We start from the raw sequence: 21000 nt of genomic DNA, 5'->3' as shown, positions 1-21000 counted from the left end.
TAGGTTTCACAGTTTCAAGGATGGTGTCTGCTCTTGTAAGGATTATTGATGAACCTAACAAATTCTTGCAATAGTTTGAGTATCACAATAGACATGCATGTTTGATAAAATAAATAGGTAGTTTTCGATAGATTGTAACTTAAAGATTCAAGTTTCTAAAGATTGAAGTGTATGATTGGGGCGTTCTATTTACTACATACGAGTACACTTGTACAATTTGGAGCACTTTAGTAAGAAAATTTATGCCAAACTACGCTATAGCCAGGGTACTTAGCTTCATACAAATTAGTTTTCATAATGAAAACTAATGTTTAATTAAGAATAGAGTAATTAAAGTGCATTAAGTCTACCCTTAACACTTGGTCGATAGGACATAGAATCAAACGTTGTTGGTAATATCTTCACTCAAATTAAAGAACATGCAAATCTTCTATTGTCTATGTTGCTAGGGTGTTGTGCCAATCAATGATGCAATTATGCAACTACTATATTGTGAATGATAATTGTAGTAGCCATATTCAGGGATGTATCATATAGGTACTGGGCCAAGAGATAAGGCCCATACCACAGTATGTATTGAGCCAACAGATAGGCCCAAGACCATACTAAGCCCCATGAAGTAAACCTAGGAGAGGGATATAAAAAGAGAGGAGGGGAAGAGAAAAAAGGGGGGGAGCTCATAATGGAGGTAGAGAGGGGTGAGGAGAGAGAGGTGAACTACAGCGGCTTGATCCCGAAATGGGTACGTAGGCAATCTAATTGGTGCAGCCGATAACAAATAGAGCTCTAATACTAGTAAGATTATTGGTCGCGGTAATTGGTTGCAACAAATGGCGCCGTCTGTGGGGACGAAGCAGTAGATGAGGCAAAGATGGTTGGCAGTTACCGATAATACCATGTTCCGCAGCAAATACAAGAAAAAGGTGTCACCTTTAACGAACAAACTCATTCCCTCCTCTGTTCACACTTCACCATTATTAAATTTTCACTTAATTACTTCAATCTCTTCCTCTTTAATAATTTGGGAAAACTCCAAAAACACACCTACACTCCAACACTTCATTTGATGATTTGAGTCACTGTAAATTTAATTTTTAAATGCCCTCATCTGCCTTTCTATCAAGAACACTTGTTGTTGGCCTTCGTTCTATTTGATCTTCTTCACTCTCACAAAAGTCTCAGTTTTTCTCCTCTTCATTCCATAGAAAATCATTATACCGACCTGTTCATCCTACTTCCTTGGCATTTAAAACCTTTGGTTTAGTGCGTTGTATTATGACTTCGTCAAGTGAAGCTATAGCTGATTTTGTTATTCAGTCTTTATCTACAAGTGAACCTGTTGTTTCAGCTGATTGGTTGCATGTGAATATCAGAGGCCCTAATGTGAAGGTTCTGGATGCATCTTGGTACATGCTAGACGAGAAGAGAAACCCATTTCAAGAATATCAGGTTGCCCACATTCTAGGCGCACTTTTCTTTGATGTAGATGGAATTTCAGATCGAGCTTCAAATTTACCGCACATGTTACCAAAGGAAGAAGCTTTTGCTGCTGTGGTTTCAGCGCTTGGTATCCAGAATAAAGATGGGCTGGTTGTTTATGATGGAAAGGGAATTTTTAGTGCTGCTCATGTTTGGTGGATGTTCCGAGCGTTTAGACATGATAGAGTTTGGGTATTAGATGGTGGCTTGCTACAATGGCGTGCTATAGGATTTGATGTTGAATCTGGTGCTTCAGGGGATGCTATTCTTAACGCTAGTGCTACGAGTGAAGTAGTGGAGAAAGTCTATAAGGGACAAGCAATTGCTCCAATCATGTTTCAAACTAAATATCAGCCTCACCTTGTTTGGACGCTTGAACAGTGTCTTGCGGTCTTGTTCTTCATTGGAGGATTTTGTGTCGGGGATTTGTATTCGGAGTCAAATGATAAAACTTGGGTTTGAGTCAAATCTAGTTTTGGGGAGTGCGTGGGTTGATGTTTATTCTAAATGTGGTTGCTTTCCGGAGGCTTTTGAAATATTTAAGGCTACGGATTGTGGTGATGTAATTTCTTGGACGACGATGATATCTTCATGTGTAAAAGCTCGAGAATGGGGCATGAGAGGTTTGTTGGGGCTGTGTGGTAGTGAGAGATGGCGACATGGTATACTGGAATGAAGCTCCAAAGGTGCTACTACCAGAAATAATATCGTAGGTGTTTGATGAAGTGTGTGGGTTGGTGGAGTAGTGTGCGGACTTAGGGAGTGTGGGTGATGGCATAGTGTGGGAATTGGGGGTATAGTGTGGACATTGGTGGACTAATAGGGTGTAGACGGTGGTAACAGGATAGGTGTACCACCTCAGGTTTGTGCGGGGCTGTTAAAAAGAGGTGGACAATCACGCCGAGTATTGCCAGAATGGTGACGGGTCTAACAAGAGGCAGCATAGTCCCTTCCTTTGTGTTATTGGTGATTTTAGTTTTTGTAGAGTATCCAACGTAACAACATCGACAGCGAGGAAGTTGGAGACAAAGGAACAATAGGATCAATAGATTGGGTTGAGATCAATGGCTTGGAGCGGCTGAATACGGATGGTAAGATGATTACAAAAAACGTAGAGAGGCATACACTGCGGCAGGTAACTCGTTTCTTTTACCGTCATGTACATAATGGACGGATGAGTAGTGACTCGGCTATCAGCCATAGTTACATTGCTTTCCCTCGTCCTTGGCAGAGATGTATGCAGGGACAGATTGGAATTGTCCCTAGACCTCGTGGTATTCCGCGAACCTATTCGCTCTGGGAGGTCGCAGACCATGAATAAGAAACGTGGTTGTACACCTTAGGGTAAGATGGATGGTACACTGTTTGGAGCACATGATCATCGTTATTTCTTGTATGCGTATACTTCTGTTGAATGTTCTTCATTATAACTCACGTGTTATTTGTACAACACTCAAACATGAAAAGTTCAGGTTACAGAGAAAGAGAAAGACTTGCGGTACCACATCAAAACTACAACAAATGCGATTGGATATGCTGTTACACTTTTCGAAGGAGAGCGGAGGGGTTCGAGAAAACCCTTCGCGTATATGTCGTGGGGCTATCCTAATGAGTGCGGGGGGGATGAGCCCTCCGCGGACCCTCGTGTCCGAATCAAACATGGGGTAGGCTAAGTTGTTCCCGGATGTGCATTCTGAAAGAGAGCGGAGGGGTTCGAGAAGACCTTTCGCGGATATGTCGTGAGGCTATCGAATGAGTCTTGGTGTGGGGATGAGCCATCCATCGACCCTCATGTCCGAATCAAACATGGGGGCGCTGAAAGCTGTTCCCGGATGTGCATGTCGAAGCGAGAAAGCGGAGGGTTCGAAGAAGACCCTTTGCGGATATGTCGTGGGGCTATCCGAATGAGTGCGGGGGGGATGAGCCCTTCGCAGACCCTCGTGTCCGAATCAAACATGGGGGCAGGCTGAGCTATTCCCGGATGTGAATTCCGAAGGAGAGCAGTGGGGTTCGAGAAGACCCTTCGCGGATATGTCGTGGGGCTATCCGAATGAGTGCGGGGGGGATGAGCCCTCCGCGGACCCTTATGTCCAAATCAAACATGGGGCAGGCTGAGCTGTTCCCGGATGTGCATTTCGAAGGAGAGCGGAGGAGTTCAAGAAGAACCTTCGCGGATATGCTGTGGGACTATCAAAATGAGTGCCGGGGGGAGGGGGATGAGCCCTCCGCGGACCCTCATGTCCGAATCAAACATGGGGTAGGCTGAGCTGTTCCCAGATGTGCTTTCCGAAGGAGAGCGGAGGGATTCAAGAAGACCCTTTGCGGATATGCCGTGGGGCTATCCAAATGAATCTGAGGGGATGAGCCTTTCGTGGACCGCTGTGTCCGAATCAAGCTTGGGGCAAAATGAGTTGCCTCTAAGCCAGAGAACGGGGGGGATGAGCCATTCGTGGACTAATATGTATCTGAATCAAGCTTGGGGCAAAATGAGATGCCTCTAAGCCAGAGAACGGGGGGAAGAGCCCTTCGTGGACCGCTATGTCCTAATCAAGCTTGGGGCAAAATGAGCTGCCTCTAAGCCAGAGAACAGGGGGGATGAGCCCTTCGTGGACTGCAGTGTCTAAATCAAGCTTGGGGCAAAATGAGCTGCCTCTAAGCCATAGAGCGGGGGAGATGAAGCCCTTCGCGAACATGATGTAGAGTTTTACAGAGCGTCGAGGAGAATGGGATGAGACTCTTGCAGAGATGTTAAGTGTTACAAATAAGAGTGAAGGGGTTAAGACCCTTCGCGGATATACTATCGAGTTCTACAAATGAGAGTGGAGGGCATGAGATCCTTCGCGGATACGTTAATGAGTTTTGAAAACGAGAGCCGATGGGTTGAGACATTTTGCTGGCATGGTGCGGAGTAAAAAGAGTGGGAATGAAGGGGATGAGATCCTTCGCGGAGATGGTAGTGAGTTCTATGAAAGAGAGATGGTGATTGAGGTTAGACACTCCGCAGACATGGGGGTAAGCTGAGTTGTCCCTAGATATGCTTCGTGCTTTCCGAATGAGAGCGGAGGGGATGAGACCCTTCGCGGATACAATGCTGAGTTCTACGAAAGAGAAACGAAAAGGACAACACACTCCGCGGACATGGTGGTGAGTTATATGAAAGAGAGATGGTTGCTAAGGTTAGACACTCCACGGACATGGGGGCAAGCTGAGTTGTCCCTGGATATGCTTCGCGATTTCCGAATGAGAGCGAAGGGGATGAGACACTTCACGGATATAATAATTAGTTCTACAAAAGAGAAACGGAGGGGACGAGACCTTTTGCGGACAAGATGTTGAGTTTGAAGAGTGAGAGTGAAGGGGATGAGACCCTTCATGGATACGCTAATGAGTTCTATGAACGAGAGCTGATGGATCGAGGCACTTTGTGGGCATGATGATTGATTGTGAAGAGTGAGTGCCAAGGGAAAGAGACCCTTCGTAGAATGGTAGTGAATTCTATGAAGGAGAGTTAATAGCAGAAAGAGAAATGAGGACTACAGGTCACGCGACCAAGGACGGTTAGCAAGGAAAACACTGCAAAAGTAAGGCTTCTTCGGTCCCAGACTATCGTAAGAGAGTTCACGGAGTAGAGATTATTTATTGCTGACACTCATGAAATCATTAGAGATTTCCAGAAAGAACCATAACAAAGAGGCTAAAAAGATAGAGAAAGCGTAATCAAGGAAAGAGGTTAGAAGAGGTGTAGTGTATATACATATAACGGAAACCTACGGAGATCTGAGATACACATAGTTTATCGGCTGAGGTTAGAGAACTCGGGTAAGTAGTGATGAAGAAAGAGCGAGACAAGTGGAGGATTATAATACAATTCGCGACCAACAAAGTCATAGGGTCAAGAAAGATGAGAGCGCAGAGTTTAAGAGTTCACGGACAAAGAGAGTAGGGATTGAGTACTTCACAGACATACGGTCCAGTAGCAGAGTACAAGGATATGAAATGTCCTGAGGAGAAGAAGACTACGTATAGTCACAGGATACTATGGATATCTAGAGTTCAAAGAGAGAGGCAAGGAAGTTCGAGGACTTCTCGGGTCCGCCGTCGTCATCGCCGCTGAACCCGAGAGGGGGCAAATGTAATAGCCATATTCAGGGATGTATCACATAGGTACTAGGCCAAGAGATAAGGCCCAGACCACAGTATGTATTAAGCCAAGAGATAGGCCCAAAACCATACTAAGCCCCATGAAGTAAACCTAGAAGAGGGATATAAAAAGAGAGGAGGGGAAGAGAAAAAAGGGGGGAGCTCATAATGGAGGCAGATAGGGGTGAGGAGAGAGAGGTGAACTACTGCGGCTTGATCCCAAAATGGGTACGTAGGCAACCTAATTGGTGTAGCCGATAACAAATAGAGCTCTAATACTAGTAAGATTATTGGTCGCGGTAATTGGTTGCAACAATAACTTGGAAAAAATTATTCAATTGCTGAAATATATTAAAGGGAATATGTTTATTTGAATGAAAATATATGATTGACAAGCGTCTCGGGCTTCCTATGACAAATGAAAAGTAAGGAAATCCCACTCATTACATGGCAAAATCCTATTGCTATGGGTCCTTCATAGAACATAACGATACTAAGCAGCTTGGAATCTATGTCCCTCACAATCTCTTGGGGATTTGAAGTCAGAGCTATCCTACTCAACCTTGCTATATATTGTAGAAAATGAGCTCCAATCAATGACTTTACTGACAATAAGTTTCATCAGTTTCTAAGAAAAAAAATGGGATTAAAATTATAATTGCTAAGTACAATGCAATGCAGACAGCTAGCTAATACTAATCCTTGTTACTGCGATTGAAAATCTATAGGCTAAAAAAACTATACTCAATATTTGCTAGAAAATGGAATTAAGAGAATACATTTGCTTTTTTATTCCATCAATAGTTTCTTAAGAAAATAACAATAATAGTAGCACAGGTATCCATTTTGAACATTTCCACCTGCATCTGTATACTTCCAACTGCAATTGTACGTATTTCCACTTGCGGTTTTTCTCAGTTTCAGATTTCATGTCAATCCTCAGCTCTTCCACCTACAAGTAAAATTGATTTTATACTCAAGTGAGTGGAGTTCATGGAGATTAGAGCTAGTATCACACATTGAGTAATTGGAAAGACTAATGAAGATGCATCAGTACAGGGCTTCAATTAGAAAGATTAGTAAGCATAACAGAAAATTTTAAATTTAACCTACACACTTACTGTAATACCTAAGCACTACTTTTCTAGAATCTAGACTGGATTGAAATACCATCATTATTGTGAGATTCCGGAGATATTTCCATAAGGCTAAGTCCAATGGTGCGGCAAAACACCAAATTTAACGTAAAATGTGATCCAATGGTACGTTAAAACGTTATACCGCCAACGCTATCTTTATAAATTTCTCTATTTTTGCAGTCAATTTTAACGTTATAGCGTATGCTCTGTACGCCATTGCCAATGGTGGACAATCAAAAAAATCCAAATTAGTCTGCACGCCGTAGCCAGTGGCGGGTAGGAATGTGATTTAATTCAAATAATAACTTACACGCCACTCACAATGGTGCACAGAATTCAATTATGATTTTCCACCCGCCACTCCCAATGGCGGTTAGAATTGATTCTTTTTTTTTTTTTTTTAATAACTTAATTTATGCAATTGCCATTTTATCCTACCCTTTGTCCGTGTGCCCATATCTGCATGGATCATTGCCACAGACCACATGCTCTGCTTACTACCAAAAGTACCAAGAGACTGCTATGTCATTGTTTGTTTTCATTGATCACAGTGAGTGGAAAAAACTTTTAGACTTGCTAACTTGCAACAACCACCTTACTAGTTCATCGGGCGACATTAAATTTCAAAAAAGAAAACTAACGAACTCCAAATGAAAAATAACCCGTTGAGAAGTAATGCAGGAAAAAATTCTGGAATTCTTAGACCTTCTCAATGTGACAATTCCTATTGAAGGGACAGAACAAACCAAATATGTTCAGGCCAGGGGCGTCACCATACTTGCAACTATTTTATTGTCTTTATAAGCTTTTGGGAACTGGCGGAGTAAATGTTTGAACCACATTCTTTGATTTGGAAGCATCTCTTTGATGGGATTGATTGCCATGGTTCGTAACCGCTCCGCATTTGCCACCACAAATCTATCAGTATCTATAAAGTTTGTAATACATTTACGCACGTCTTTGGAATCCCACACATGATGCGTGTTCATCTCGACATGAAGATCAAACACTTGTCTTTGTGTTCACTTGCAAAAACTCGAAAAGAAATTTTACCGAACTACTTAGTTCCCTTAGTTTCTCAGCAAGCTTATATCTAGTATCTTTTCAGGGCTCTCAACGGTGATGTCAACCCGAAGGAGCGTCAATTTGATGTAATGAGTTGGAGCCATTGCAAAAGAGGGAGTATCATCCCCATTCAAAGCTTTCACGATGAATCCTTCTTAGAAAGTGGTTTTGCAATTTTGGAAGAAACCCGGTTTGTTTTAGAGGAGAATCTATGTCTCTTAATTTTATTGGTCGGGGATGGTATAGCAACATGGTGAAAACAAATTTAGTGAAGCATTTTGTGTACTAAGTGTACTACCCAGTATTTTTGTTTACTTCTATTTTTCTGGCGCGGTAGTGTTGAACGGTGAGAGTGAGAGCGATTTTTTTTTTTTAGTGAGAGAGAGTGATTTTTTTTTTCTTTTTTGTGTTCTGGGGGGTTTTTTTTAAAGGGTAATATTGGGAGATAAATAACTACACGCCACTGGTGATGGCGTACAAAAAAGCTTCGTTTTTTTTTTTTTTTTATTTATTTCTTGACCGCCACTGGTGATGGCGTACAAAAAAGCTTGGTTTTTTGTTTAACCGATATTTAATATTTTGTGTTGGACGCCATTGTCACTAGCGGCTGGAAAAATAAACCATTGGATTTGATTTCGCTATTCCACTAACTGTATCTACTGTGCTATTGTGGTTTGGTGTTTTGGTGCACCAAACCATTGGAGTTAGCCTAAATTATTTTGAAAAAGTTGTTTGACTAAATCGTTGAGAAAGAAAAGAATATTGTGAAAACAACAATAGATGATATGTGGCACAACCTTGGTCAAAGGGCCACACATAGACACAACACTATAATATGGACGAACTTGATATAAAGAGTAACTGTGAATCACATTTAGTATTATGAGAATTTTAATGGAGCTTAGCAGTCGACCCAATAGAATTAGAGAAGACGCAATATTCGGCCAAAATCTAGCTACTCCTACCAAGCTACAAATTTGATCAATAAACTATAAATTTGATCAATAAGAATAAGAAAAATATGATGATGAGTGGCTCTAGCTACTATGTTCATGCATGTTTAAGCTTATTCATGTATTTCAGTTTGATACGATTGACTAAGTTTAATTAAAAATAGCATATAAGTTCCACGATAACATACCAAGATGCCTGAAATAGAAACTATTGATGTGCCAGCAGCGAAATAAAAGTACATAACTCGATCTCCATAAGCAAGGGTAGAGCTGGCTTTTAACCTGTGAAGAGGTACAATGAGATATAAAGTCCAAGAAAAATACCCTAGAATTATAATGGAGATATCAAAGGATTACTATGTTTGTTCGATATCAAAGGATTACTATGTTTAACCTCCTGAACTTTTGAGAATTTAAATTTTCCTAAGAGAGTTTGAATAGACAGAGACTTTATTGATGCTTGGTTGCAAAATCTTCAAAATGGTTGCTCCTGTGTATCTGCTAAAATGGTCAAAGAGATCAATAAACATCATATAACATCAAAATGACAATAGCTAGATAAGTTAAGCTATTAGGAAGTTGATATCTTTGTCCAGATACGGCCTTGGTCTAGAATAGTTTTTTTTTTCTTACATGGATCCGTGAATGTCTTGGTCAGTTTCGAAAAGCTACATAGCAAACAAATTGAAAATCCATTCCAAGAGCAATAATTTATAGACCTTTAGTTGTTTCTTTCTATTAAGGCTTAATTTATTATGCGCTCTGAGGGAATTATATATACTGATAGGTGGAAATCAGGCGTACATAGATATGTACTTGAATTAGTGTATCACTCTAAGCGGGTAAACCCCATGTAATTTGGCTCCTTTGGATATACGTGAGTGCTTTTTCTTGTGTCTAAATATTAATTTCTTAGAATATGTCATCATAACTTCTAAAGCTATGTCTTTCCGTTCCGATATAAAGCCAAACTCTATATTCTCCAAATAACAAAAAGGAAAAAAGTTTGTTCAAGGAATGATCTACATTGTTTAATAAGGTTAATTACTTAATTCTTTATGAAAGCAAATCAATTGAATAGTTAGACGGGATACGTGTTTACAGCTTCAACTAACGTCTCAACTGTGTAATTAAGTATTTGTTCTTATTAAAGCAACAGCTGTCAAATGTCAACTTGAATCTAAATCAAAGTGTAAAATATCTTCTAAAGTGTTTACCACTAAAATCATACTTAACCCAATAGGTCAAATCCTAAGGAAAACAAAAAAAATAAAATTGAATTAAGAAATCAATAAATTAACATAACCATACTTTATAGACTAATAATGATTGTATGGTTACCTTTTATTGAACAAATCATCTTTTTGTCCAAAGGAACAAAGGCTCTATTCCAGGTTCCTCTTCTTCCTTATTAACAGGATAAACAACAAAGTGACTACTCTGAAAAGTTTAAAGAGAGAACAATTACACCAAAAGGTTACCTAAACAATGCTTTTAGACTCAAAATCTTATCAAGAATGTAGCACCTGATTGTTTCACAAAATCATTATCTTTTCTCTTCGTGATCAACATATAACATCGAAGGTAAGCCTGAAGGTATTATAAATTGTATATTCGCACGTCAGATATATCCATTATTTTCTTAAATCTTGATAAAGAAAAGTTTGGATTTTTTACTAATATCTCATAATTACCTGTACGTGACAATTTTTTATCAATTATTGCACCACTTGATATCTTGTCCACAACTTTTGAGGATATTAAGATCAATCCAATAAAAATATATATACCTTTAATATCCTCATCCGTTGAATAGAAGAAATATTCTCCTTCACTGATATCTACAACACCCTTGCAGATTATTAGAGCTTATTTCTACTTACGGATGTTGCTTAAAAGTGAGATTTATCATTCTCTTTCATTAATATCTGCAACACAGATCAATCTATTTATCATTCATCTTTGGAATAAGAGTAGTAAAAAGGGAAGAAAAAAAAATGCAATGTTAATTATCTGTTTAAAAGAGAATAAACATGGCTAGATTTTGGACAATGATAGATCTCAACTTGAGATTTTACTGTTAACACTTGGTAGCCTAATGTACTAAGAGAGCATAAATTAGTGATCTGGTGATAAGGTTCACCTCCGTGAGTAGAAATAAGCTCCCCCATTATGTCCTCTCAGATTAATTGTAGATAGTAGGTCTCTTGACTGCAAGATATGCACACAAAAATCTAAGCATGAAGAACACTGTCTTCCAATGGTAGCTTACAAACAACTATACTTGTGCTATGGTCACAGGAGTGTAAAATACTAATTTTGGTATTCGTCAATGATTCCTCTAGTAGAAGCAACATATTGTTTTAGCAATTATATTCAGTCGATGCTATGGTTTTTAAATTACTATAATTTGTAGTGTTCATCAATAAAATGATGAAAAAGTGGATTGTCTCGATAGATTATCAAGAAATAAGCAAACTCTATCTTACCTATTTTATAACAATTTAGCAATGCTTCTTAGCTTAAGAAAACAAAAAAAATCTAACATAACAATAAGAGAAATGTGTAATTATAAAGGACCAAGTTAATATGTAACTTAAGACCTCAAGGAAAGCTAGGTCCCTTTCCACTGCTTTGAAGTGTACCAATTGATCGATCAAGAACGACTTAGTATCGACTACTTGAAAACCACATTATGATAGAAAATCATGAGAAAAAAAATATATAAAATTTATTCCACTCATACAAAAAAAATGAAAAAAATAGGATTATAAGATTATGAATATATCACTACTTTTTGTATGTAGCCAGAAAAAAAATTAAGTTTCTCAAAAAAAGTTGAAATATTAAAAGGCGCAATCACCAAGCAAGCATACTCTATTGAAAACAGGTAATTCGAATAGAAAATAGCTAAGCAAGAAAAAGCTTGTATGAATGGAAACTAATTTCTTAACGCAGCTAGCTAGGTAATCAAAGTGAACCAAATACATCAAATGAGAGCAATATATATCTGAAATTGGGCGTAGTTAAGAAAAAAGAACCCAGCCACATAACCAATAGAACGACTCAAACAATTATATGAATGTGCACTACCGAACAAAAAAAAATGAACTACATACTGAGGTGTATTAGGACTAAAGCAAGAAAACGTTAGAAAAACCGCATCACCATTGTTTTAGTGACAATGACAGATAATATTTGTATGAACCTCAAAGTCTCAAATGGGAATCCCTCAGATAAATAATTCAGTTCCCAGTTAATCACTATTCCCCCTTTTTTCTGTCTTCCTTTCCTTCTTTTCTCTCTCTCTTTCCTCTCTTTCTTGCTTAGCGGCCTCCTTCTTTCATCTCTCCTTCCTCTTCTTTTTATACCACTCCCCCTTTCATCTGGGCCATCCATCTGTCTCTTCATTTAACGGCTTCCTGTTAGTCGTACCTCGGCCACGTCTTCCCCTAGGGTTCCGCGGCTCCATTCCACTGCTCCCCACCTACCTGGTTACATTACCCCCACCTCTCCTCTTTGACTTAGTACACAGTTCTATTCTAGGCCACTACAGATTCCCCTTCTCGACTTCGCAGCCATATGATGGGCTCGAGGTCGAGAACTCTTCCCGTTCTCTCTCCTCTTTCGCTATTACTTGTCCCCTTTGGGAAGCGTGTGATGTGAGAGACACTCATCACGCGCGTTCTTTCTAACGGCCCCTGGTTTCCTGTGCAACCGCGTGTTATCCTACGACTGGATCCACAGCTGATGCTTCGTTTTCCTCACCGACTGAATTTACCCTTTTGCCCCTGACCTATTTAAACCACTCGCCCCTCTTCTTCTTCCCTCACTTTCTCCTTTCTGGTTCTATCTCTTGCTCTCCCTTGGCTCACTCCTCTTTTTTTCTCCTCCAAACCTTCACTGGTGTGCGTGTATTTCCTAGTGGTGATCTCCCCAGCACCTTCCTTCTTCTCCGGCTACCTCTCAAGACCTCACTGACTCTTTTTCCCCACTGATAGGTACGTTTTCTTGACATTTTCTTCTTTTAGTTGTATTGTTTTCCCCTTCTCATTGTGATCTAAATCGATTCTTAGAGTCTGTTCATCTTCCTTCCGATGTCGGGCCGCGAATCTGGTGACTCGACTTCTTCCCATTCATCAGGCACACCTTCTCCCACTCCTCCCCCTTCCACGGCCGTACCCTCCACCTCCGGTCGCCCTACTACTTTACTGCCGCCGCCCCCTAGATCTCGTAGACCTAATTTGGACACCATTAGAGCTGCCTATGGTGTTTCAGCTGACGTTATGTTGGAACACGTGCCCTCCGTCACCCACTACCCCCATTTGGTTCCCCGCCGACCAGGCTCACTTGTCATCACCGTAGGTCAGATGGTTGCCAGTCTGCGGCTTCCCCTTACTCTCTTGGATGTTGAAGTCTGCAACCACTTCAACATTCCCCCTTGTCAAGGTATCGGGAATTTCTGGCGGATAATGTATGCCGCAAATTCCTACAACAGATCCCATGAACCCAAGATTACCAGCCGCAACATCTACTCTCAATACTATCTCAAAACCAGCACCAAAGATGTCAGCATAAGATACCAGTCTTTCTGTGTCCGTCCTAAAAAACAATCTTTTCTCCTCAAGCTTACCACTTCCGACAAAGTTTGGCACCATTATCCGCTCTATGTATCAGGAAACTTTTTGTCCGTGGATATCCCCTCTTCCTTGACTATTAACCACCTCACCTTCCGACTTCACGGTGAGTATCATAATTCTTTCCCCGCTTTTTCAAAATGCTTTCCCTCCGGTTTACTAACTCATCTCTGTTCTTGTTTACAGGTTGGCAACCGGATTCCAAATCCCGGATTTACGACAGCATCCACAGCCTAGGCTCCGCCCAAGCTGCCCTCCTTGGTATTCATCCCACCACCGCGACTCCCTTACCGCCCATTCCCGCTCTCAACACCTTCCGCGGCTTATCAGGTCCCTTTTTTTGCCCTCCCCCTCCTAAGGAATGAAAGCCTCGCGCATCCCCTCCTTCCAAGAAGAGGTCCCGTTCACATAGCTCTCAACACCACCTTCCTCGATCTTCTCCACATTCTTCCGCCTCCCGTGAACCTCAAGATATCCACCCTTCCGCTATCCTCAGTGACATCCCTTCCTACCGCTCTATCTCCCATTGGGACGACCAATTCACCTCCCACCCATCACCTACTACAAACATGGATGTTCACAAACAGAAGCTGTTCGACAGCGACTCTGATGATGAAGAAGTCACAGAGATTCCTTCCACTAAGGTACAGATCACCATTGAACAACCGCCCTCCAAGAGGCCGCGGACATCATGCTCCACAGAGCCCGAACTCTCCTCGCAGCAATCTCCCGCATCAAAAGACCCTGCACCCAACCCTTCAACCCGACCCTCTGCCACTTCTTCATCTCCCCCTCGCCGGGCTGGCAAGGCCCCCGTCCCTGCGCTGCCCTACCGGATGCCCCGGCTTGACCTAACCCTTCGCGAAGAATTCCGCCATGTCTTCAAGGTGCGCAACCGTCGGGTAAATATTGACGACTCCACTCTGGATAATGCCGCGGTTGCCTCCTCCTTATTTTACAACTCCCATTTGCCCCGAGACATTGCCTATGCAGATGGCGGCACGTTCGACTCGCACCGCAGTTCGTTGTATACCAATTGGGAAGGGTGCGTTTTTTTTTTTTTTACCTTCTCCCTTGGGTCTCAGGTCAGTTTGGACATCTCGTTCATGATCCGCAGCCTGCTCAGCGCCAAAACCAAGCTAACTACCCTGGAGAGGGAGTTGGACGGCCCCCTAGGCTTGCGGGCGGCCAATGTTGTCCTTCAATTGGAGTTAGCGACTGCCAACTTGGCCAAACTCAAGGCCCAAGACGAGCTCTAGACCGCGGAGGGTTCTCATCAAAGGTACATGGACCAAGTCAACGATCGTCTAAGCCAGCAACGGGATTCCCTCCTCCAGCACCACCAGCTCAACCTGGAATCTATGTCCCAGCAACACTAGGAGGCCCTGGAGGCCCTCAAATAGCAGCATCAGGAGGCCTGGGCCGCCGAGTCGCAAAAGAACTTGGCTGATATGAACACAATCTGTGACCGTTTCAAGCTCCTGGCCGAGAAGAGGGTGGCCAAAAAACTCCAAGAAGCAATGGACAGGCTTACCCAAGAAGGCCGTCTTCCGTAAACGCGTCGACACTTCATGGCCCCCGGGAACACGGGGATGCTTTGCCAGCGCAAAGTCCCCCAGGCATGCTTGGAGCGGAGGATCATTACCTCCTTGGAAACTGCCGCTGCCCTCTCAGCCGAGACCTCCGAAGATGCCACGGCTGCCCAGATTCACTCGCCTTCCCATGTGTTGACTGGCAACGAGTCTGTCCCCGCAATGATTTAGAGACCTTTGCGTTTGTAATATGACATTTTTGTTTCCCTAGCTCATGATTTAGAAACCTTTGTGTTTGTAACATGACATTTTGCTTTCCTGGCCCTGTCGTTGGTCATACCTGGGTTCTGTATGTTATACTACTATCTCTTTATCATTTGAGGCTACTTATCAATTTGATCTCCCAACTTTCTCTTTATCCACATCTCTGTTTCCTTTCCAAGCTCTGTTCTTCTCTAGCACCAGCGAAAGGCTTACCCCCTCTGCTGCCTTTTTCCCTGAAACGTGCTGTAATAGGCCGGGGACACTCTCGTTGCCCCCACGCCACTTGCATCTCTGGTCCGCGAAGGGCTTATCCCACTCCGTGGGCTTGCGCCTGTTGGAGATCTCTCACTGCCCACGTATCTCTGCATCTCCGATCCGCGGAGTGCTCATCCCTCTCCGCGGGCTCGCGCGGACTCTCGCTTGTTGGGGCTCTCTTGCTGCCTCATGTACCTCCAGCATCTCTGATCCGCGGAGGGCTCATCCCACCCCGCGGGCTCTTACCATTTGGGGCTCCCTTGTTGCATCCTGTTCTTTCAGCATCCCTGATCCGCGGAGGGCTCATCCCACTCAGCGGGCTCGCTCAGGCTCTCGCCTGCTGGGACTCTCTCATTGCCCCACGTATCTCTAGCATCTCTGATCCGCGAAGGGTTCACCCCACTCCGCGGGCTCGCTCGGGCTGTCGCCTGTTGGGGCTCTCTTGCTGCCCCATGTACCTCCAGCATCTCTGATCCGCGGAGGGCTCATCCCACTCCGCGGGCTCTCGCCATTTGGGGCTCTCTTGTTGCCCCATGTACCTCCTGCGTCTCTGATTCGCGAAGGGCTCATCCCACTCCGCGGGTTCGCTCGGGCTCTCGCCTGCTGGGGTTCTCTCATTGCCCCACATATCCTTGGCATCTCTGATCCGCGAAGGGCTCACCCCACTTCGCGAGCTCGCTCGGGCTCTCGCCTGTTGGGGATCTCTTGCTGCCCCATGTACCTCAAGCATCTCTAATCCGCGGAGGGCTCACCCCACTCCGCGGGCTCTCGCCATTTGGGGCTCTCTTGTTGCCCCATGTACCTCCTGCCTCTCTGATCTGCGGAGGGCTCATCCCACTCCGCAGGCTCTCGCCTGCTGGGGCTCTCTCATTGCCCCATGTATCTCTGGCATCTCTGATCTGCGGAGGGCTCATCCCACTCTGCAGGCTCGCTCGGGCTCTCTCGTTGCCCCATGTTTCTCTTCCCGCCAATACCTAGTTTATATTCTTCTTTTAACGCTAAGCATAGCAAACACATTTCCATTCACAAAAGTGTTGTGGTTTAATACATTTACATACAGCTCTAGTCCTTTGTTCTGGACTTCATTACCTTACACGGCACTTCATTACATTCAGTTGTAAAATCTCTTCAACATTCTTATATTCCACGGTTTCTCTATTCGCTTTCCCTCGATGGTTTGCAGCTTGTACGTGCCTGAACCTCCCACTTCCACCACGATGTATGGCCCTCCCAATTAGGACCCAATTTCCCATCCTTCTCTTCTTTTGTACTGGGAGTCACTCGGCGTAGTACCAATTCCCCTTCCTTGAAACGCCGTGGCCTGACCCTCTTGTTGTACTGTCTCTGTAACCTCCTGTGATACTCCTCCAGTCGGATGCGAGCTGAGTCTCTTTTCTCTTCTATTAGGTTCAAGTGTCCCGCCAATATACGCCAGTTTGTCCCCTCCTCCACCGCTCTGGTCCTCCCAGTAGCTGCTACCATTTCCGAGGGAATTACCGCCTCGACTCCGTATGCTAAGGCAAACGGGGTTTCCTTAGTGCTCACCCGCGGTGTGGTTCGGTAAGCCCAGAGCACATGGTTTAACTCATCGGCCCACGCGCCCTTTTTGTCTTCCAACTTCCTTTTCAAATTGTTCATTATCGTTTTGTTGGAAGATTCCGCTTGTCCATTACCCTCAGGATTGTAGGGGGCTGAGAACCCTTGCTTCACCTTGTACGCCTGTAGAAACACTGCCACCTTGGCTCCCGTGAACTGTGTCCCATTATCTGCAATGATGGCATACGGCAACCCAAACCGACATATGATATTCTCCCATAGAAACTTCATTACTTGTGTTTCCTTCACTTGTTGCAAAGGGATTGCCTCTATCCATTTCGTAAAGTAGTCTGTAGCTGCCAGCATGTACCTCCTTTTACCGCTTGCCATGGGCAGCGGTCCCACAATATCCATAGCCCACATAGCAAATGGCCACGGACTTGAGACATTATGCAGGGGCTCCGCGGGCGCGAATATAAGCTGTGAAAACCTTTGACACTTGTCTCATTTCTTGGCGAAATCCACCGCGTCTTTCTTCATATGGGGCCAAGAATAACCTTGTGTCAAGAGCCGGTGTGCAGTTGTTCTTCCCGCAGAATGGCTTCCACAATCTCCCTCATACAACTCCGCCAACACCTCCAAGGTCCGTCGAAGTCCTAGGCATTTCAACAAAGGTCCACTGAAGTTTTTTTTGTATAGTTTGCCCTCCACCAAGACGTATCTCTGCGACGTCTGTTCCAACCTTCTCTTTTCTCTCTTGTCCGTCACCTCCCTTCCCTCCAGGAAATTCCTAATGGGATCTATCCACCCCCCCTCATTTTCACTGATCTGAAACACCTCTTCCACTTCCACTGTATTAGGCCTTTCCAATCGTCCTACGCTTATAGTCCTTTCCTCCGACCCAGGCATGGCTGCCGCCACGTACACTAGAGCGTCCACGTGCCTATTCTCGCCGCGACCCAGATGTACAAACTGGATTTTCACGAACTTGCTGGACCTCTCGTGTACCACCGCCGGATCTTCGCCATCCTCGGGAATCGGTATGAACCCCCATTAGCTTGACATACCACGAGATTCGAATCTGAATACACGATCAGCTCTGTTACCCCCAGATCCTCGGCCATTCTCATCCCCGCTATCACTGCCTCATACTCCGCTTCATTGTTGGTTGCCGCGAAACCTAACTTCATAGTCAGTTCTATTCTGTTGTTTTCGGGTGTGACCAACACGACCCCTATTCCGCTGCAAGTATCGGTGGCTGACCCATCCGCGAACACCCTCCATCCGTTTCTCTTATCCCAAGGGTCCAGAAAGTTGGGCTCCACCTCTCTCTCTGGTTCCATCACCATCTCCTCTCCCCAAGTGGGATCTTCAGCGGGGAACTCGGCCAGGAACTCCGCCACTGCCTGTGCCTTCTCCGCGGTCCTTACTTGATATTGTATCTCATATGCACTAAGCATCACCGCCCACTTCAACATTCTTCCTGACCTTTCTGTCCTTTACGTCTGTTTGAGAGGTAAGTTCGTGACCACTACAATGGAATGGGACTCGAAGTAGGGCTTCGGCTTCAGCTTCAGCGCCGAGAAAATCAATGCCAAGGCATACCTCTCAATTCTACTATACCGCGTCTCTGTGTCCAATAATGTTTTGCTCTGGAAGTACACCGGTTTCTCCACCCTATCTACGAGACGGACCAATACAGAACTTACTGCGTACTCAGTGGCCCCCAAGTACAAATACAACTTCTCCTCCTCTTCTGGCCTGGATAGTAAAGGAGCCTTGCCCAGATACCCCTTCAGCTCTTGGAATGCCTCCTCGCACTCCGCTGTCCATAAGAAATCCGGAGTCTTTCTCAACAATCGATATAGCAGCCTGCATATATCGGATGATTTGGAAATGAACCTATTCAACGCCGCCACCCTTCCTACTAGCCGTTGTACCTCATTAACATTCTGCGGGGAAGGCATCTTTATCAGTGATCTTATCTGCTCCGGATTGGCCTCTATTCCCCGATGAGTCACGATGTAGCCCAAGAACTTTCCTGTGGTCACTCCGAAGGTGCACTTCTCTGGATTCAACTTCAAATTGTACGTTCGCAGTATCCCAAATGTCTCCCGCAAGCCCTCTAAATGTTCCTCCTCGGACATGCTCTTTTCCACCATATCATCTATGTATACTTCAATCCCCTTTCGAATCTTGCTTTCAAACATTTTCTCCCCAATCTTTGGAAAGTGGCTCCCGCATTCTTTAGCCCAAATGGCATTCTTGTATAGCAGTACGTTCCGCCTTCTACCACAAACGCCGTTTTCTCCTGATCTGGCCCATACATCGCGACTTGATTATATCCCATAGATGCGACCATGAATGAGAATATTTTGTACCCTGCTGTTCTATCCACCAGCTCATCTACTCGTGGCATGGGGTAGCTATCCTTCAGACGCTCTCTATTTACATCCGTGAAGTCAACGCACATCCGGACCTTGTCATTCTTTTTCGGTACCGCTACCACATTGGACAACCACTCGGTGAACTCAGTTTCCCGTATTATGCCGGCTCCCTTCAATCGTGCCACCTCTTATATATACCTCCGCGATACTTTGGGTGCGATGTTCAGATCCTCTGCCTCACCGGCTTAGCATCTTCCTTCATGTGCAACCAATGGCATACAAATTCTGGGTCCAATCCCGTAACGTCTTCAATTGTCCACGCAAACACATCCCTGTATTCTGACAAGAACTGTACCAACTTACTCTTCCAACACTCTGACAGTCCGGATCCTACTGAAGTGAATCTCTCTTCCTCCCCGTCCCCTTTGTTCACCACTTCAATTTCATCTAGTGTCTTTGGGCCCTCCGCTGGTTCCTTCTTACTTTCCACGGGGCACCCTGTAATTGCTATGCTTGCCTTTTCCTAGGGTGGGAACTTTCTTCCTCTGTTCCATGGACCAACCGCTTCACTGTGCTCCTATGACTGTTCTTGGCCGTCACTTGGTCTCCGCGGACTTCATGTATGCCCGTCGGAGTTGGGAACCGTATCACTTGATAGTAAGTAGACGGGACGGCCTTCATCTCATGAATCCACCTCCTCCCCAAGTTGGCGTTGTACTGTAAGGCAGAATCTACCACCATGAATCGGGTGAACACTGTCACCGGACCCGCAGTTACCGGCAACAAGACTTCCCTGAGGGGCTTGGTCATACTACCATTGAACCCGTACAAATTCGTGCGCGGGGGCCTCAACTGCTTCAGGTCCATTCCTATTTACTCCAAAGCTCCCTTGAACAACAGATCCGCCGCACTACCGCAATCAACTAATACTCTCTTCACCATGTAATTGCCCATTGCTACCGTGATAACCAACGTGTCCTCATGGGTCCACTGCCCGCAAATCCGCCTTGCTGAAGACGATCATGTCTTTGTCCTCGGCTGACCCTACTCTATATCGCAGCACCTCATTCCTATTGCTGATCTGCTGGATGCTTGCGGTCCTCCTCACCCTATCTCTATGTGCATTATGACTCAACACCTCCCCACTAAAAATCACGTGTATAGTCCCCAATATCTAATCCTGTCGTGGCCTACGCTCCTCGTTCTGCGCCTCCCTCGCATACTCCCTCATCTTACCCTTTTCCACCAATCTCTGTACCATCCACCCGGTCGCGTAGCGATCGTCGATCTCATGGTTCGCGATCCGGTGGTACGTATGAAAGGCTTATCCGGAAGCTCTATTGGTGTGTTCCGCGGTCCTTCATACCCCTATAAATTTTTGATCAACGGCAATATTTCTCTCAATGGTCTATTCAGCGGCGTCACCTCTATCTCCCTGTATGGCTTCCTTTCTCTATTCTCCCGGCGAATCCCTTCTCGTGCTCTCTCCACCCTCGGGGATTTACCGTGATACCTACCGCTTTCCCTTTCCGAGGCCCCCTCCCTTCGGTGCTCCCTATCTTTCTCTAATGATAAAACAGCTTTCCCTGACCTTTTCGATTCCTTCGGTAAAG

The 21000-nt window shown here is 44.5% G+C and overlaps 2 protein-coding genes and 1 pseudogene across 2 annotated transcripts; 1 reads left to right on the top strand and 2 right to left on the bottom strand.

The window, feature by feature from the left end:
- Positions 1 to 1046: 1046 nt before the first annotated feature.
- On the top strand, positions 1047 to 1941 carry LOC147496389 (thiosulfate/3-mercaptopyruvate sulfurtransferase 1, mitochondrial pseudogene; annotated as a pseudogene).
- Positions 1942 to 17504: 15563 nt separating this feature from the next.
- On the bottom strand, positions 17505 to 17909 carry LOC147496388 (uncharacterized). The gene has a single exon (XM_086562568.1). The coding sequence runs from the start codon at positions 17907 to 17909 to the stop codon at positions 17505 to 17507; it is 405 nt and encodes a 134-aa protein (XP_086418694.1).
- A 1985-nt stretch (positions 17910 to 19894) lies between these two features.
- Positions 19895 to 20254, bottom strand: LOC147496387 (uncharacterized). Its single transcript, XM_086562567.1, has one exon. The coding sequence runs from the start codon at positions 20252 to 20254 to the stop codon at positions 19895 to 19897; it is 360 nt and encodes a 119-aa protein (XP_086418693.1).
- Positions 20255 to 21000: the final 746 nt, after the last annotated feature.

The sequence above is a fragment of the Coptis chinensis genome, chromosome 5 (assembly GCF_015680905.1).
Source record: "Coptis chinensis isolate HL-2020 chromosome 5, ASM1568090v1, whole genome shotgun sequence".
Classification (NCBI taxonomy): Eukaryota; Viridiplantae; Streptophyta; class Magnoliopsida; order Ranunculales; family Ranunculaceae; genus Coptis; species Coptis chinensis.
The sequence above is the reverse complement of the archived record's forward strand: the minus strand, read 5'-3'. Positions and strand labels throughout refer to the sequence as shown.